The 2386-nt window shown below is 47.1% G+C and overlaps 1 protein-coding gene across 1 annotated transcript in view; it reads left to right on the top strand.

Annotated features, from left to right (window-relative positions):
- LOC104160287 (paired box protein Pax-5-like) overlaps positions 1–2386 on the top strand; it is a gene marked incomplete at both ends in the record, with an annotated part of 11070 nt that overhangs the window by 2690 nt on the left and 5994 nt on the right. The window contains one exon of the mRNA XM_009698382.1: positions 1948–2145. Within this exon, the coding sequence (XP_009696684.1) occupies positions 1948–2145 (198 nt within the window). The remainder of the gene's footprint in view (positions 1–1947; positions 2146–2386) is intronic.

Raw genomic sequence — 2386 nt, forward strand, 5'->3', positions numbered from 1 at the left:
GCTTGGCTGGGCGGTCCTGCGTCGTGGGGTAGTTACGGCGGGCACCGTGTCACGGCGCAGCGAGGCGCTGGAGGAGAAAAACGCTGAGGATCGTTTGTAAAATCTGTCGTTTTGGCTGGAACTGAGAAAATTGTGACTTTTTGTTTGGTAGTATTCATGGTATTGTCTGGCTCCCTTCTCCACCCTTGGCGCAGGAGAGGTGCCAGCAGCGAAGGTTTTGAGGCCCGGGGTGTGAGGTTTTGGTAGGGTTATGGTCCTTGTTTGCCATCATTTTGTCACGTTCTCAGGAAGCATGGGAGGAGCTGAATTTTACTCCCGGCTCGCTGCTACGCTGCATTTAGGGACACCAGGAGTGTTAATCCATCTCTGACGCTTGACACTTTCCGTTACTAATACTGCTTAAATGGCTCATGGAGACTGGTAGATCTGAGTCCGCATCCGCATCCAGAATATCTGAAAACATGAACAAACGACACGGAGTCAGTCTCTTTAAAGGAATTTTAGGCCCTGCACACAGAGCTCTCCCAGAAAGACTGAAGACCGGTAGCCAGGCAGAAATTTGATGAACGTGGTTGCGTGCTATAGCGAGACAGACTTTGGCTGCGCAGCCTGTTTGTGTTCTGCTCACGCTGGAAAGATTGGGGAATTAATTTTTTTTTTTCATATAATGGGTATGTCAAGTAGCTGCAGAGAAAATATATTAATAAGCGGTCTTGTTTCTTACTTGGGAGTCTTTTCTGAGCTCTCTACTAGAAATATGGGCATAGGGCGCTGAGTGGATGTGTTTAAGGTGCTGAGAGCGTGCAGCTTGGTGGGCGCCTGGTTGAAAGTGTCACGAAGTCTGCTCTGTACGGAAAGGACGTGCCAGATCAGGGCAGTTGGGGCGGTTGTTGCAGGTGGGCACGGGGTTTATTTTTCATCTGGTCACGAGAAAATTCACAAGATACAAAGAAGGGGATGTCCGGGAGAGTGCCTTGTGTGCAGTGCTGCCTGACGGCGCGGAGGAGCACCGTCTCGTTCTCGGTCTCTGTTCTGGCCCTCAGTGGGTAAGACGTGACTTCTGCTCTCAGCAGCGTCTTCAAGGCTTCGTTTATTAAAAGGGGAGACTTGTGGGGCCAGGGATCTCAGCTGCGATGTATCGTTGCAATGCTACTAAAAGCAGTTGCTCTTGTGTGATTTACACGTGAAGAAATCTGGCAGATTTCTGTCGGTTTAGGGATCCAGTCCTCCACCTTTCCCGGCGTGGCGTCAGCAGAGCTGCTGCTGTGGGAAAAGACGGCCACAGGACCGGTCACAGAAACATCAGCTGGAGCCCTCCAGAGTGTGGGCAACTCCCTTTTCCTTGAAATTTGTGATTGAAACTACTGAAAACGTGACGTTAAAAAGAAAGATTTTGAAAAATAGTAACTATTAAAACCGTAATATGCATAGTAAAACCATAAAACGGGAAAAGATATGCTGGTGTGTTTATTCCAGAGATGCAAATAAAATACCATACCTAGCCTTCATTTCAGTAGGAAGTGATAACAAGCCGTAGATGTTAATGGCGGAGAATTTCTGTAGAAAGAGTAATTTACTACGAAAGAGTCCACTGCAAAAAGTGGTCTTTGGTGTGATTTGTTTCTATTATTGCCAGTACTGCTGATTAATAACACACATTTTCAGTTAATTTTGGATCCCAGCATGCCCTTTAATCTTGCATTGTTTCTTTTGTCTTGCTATTACAGAAAAATATATATTGTATCCTGAGGCCCAATTCCAATTACTATAAGTTAATCTATTAGGTGATAAAGCACTACATAGGCTGAAAATGTGTATGTGAAAGTGAAGATGTATCTCAGGATTTGCTGGGGTTTGGTTACCTTGAAATTATGTTCTTTATAAATCTCAAAGCATGTTCTCTGTCTATTTGTGATAACTAAGGCTTTGTTTTGGATGTTGTCCCAGGTATTACGAAACCGGGAGTATTAAGCCTGGAGTGATTGGAGGATCAAAACCAAAGGTCGCCACACCCAAAGTCGTTGAAAAAATAGCAGAGTACAAACGCCAAAATCCCACCATGTTTGCCTGGGAGATCAGGGATAGACTCCTTGCTGAGCGAGTGTGTGACAACGACACGGTGCCCAGCGTCAGTTCAATTAACAGGTAAAGACCTGTCTGCTCCTGGGGAGGGATGCGTCTCGGAAGCACTGTCTCCGAATCCTCGTTTGTTAGTAGGGTTGGGTGTTTTGGGCTGTTCGCAAGAAATGCAGCTGGCACGTGTTTCCCTGATGCGTTTGGGGCTGGGGAGCAGCTGTGGGCTCACCTCGGCGGCCAAAGCATCACAAATTATGAGCACTGCCCGGAGGCGGGCAAGTTCTGCTGCTGGCCGTGGCTTCTTTCCCCT

Source organism: Cariama cristata, unplaced genomic scaffold (genome assembly GCF_000690535.1).
Source record: "Cariama cristata isolate BGI_N322 unplaced genomic scaffold, ASM69053v1 scaffold26750, whole genome shotgun sequence".
Taxonomy (NCBI): domain Eukaryota; kingdom Metazoa; phylum Chordata; class Aves; order Cariamiformes; family Cariamidae; genus Cariama; species Cariama cristata.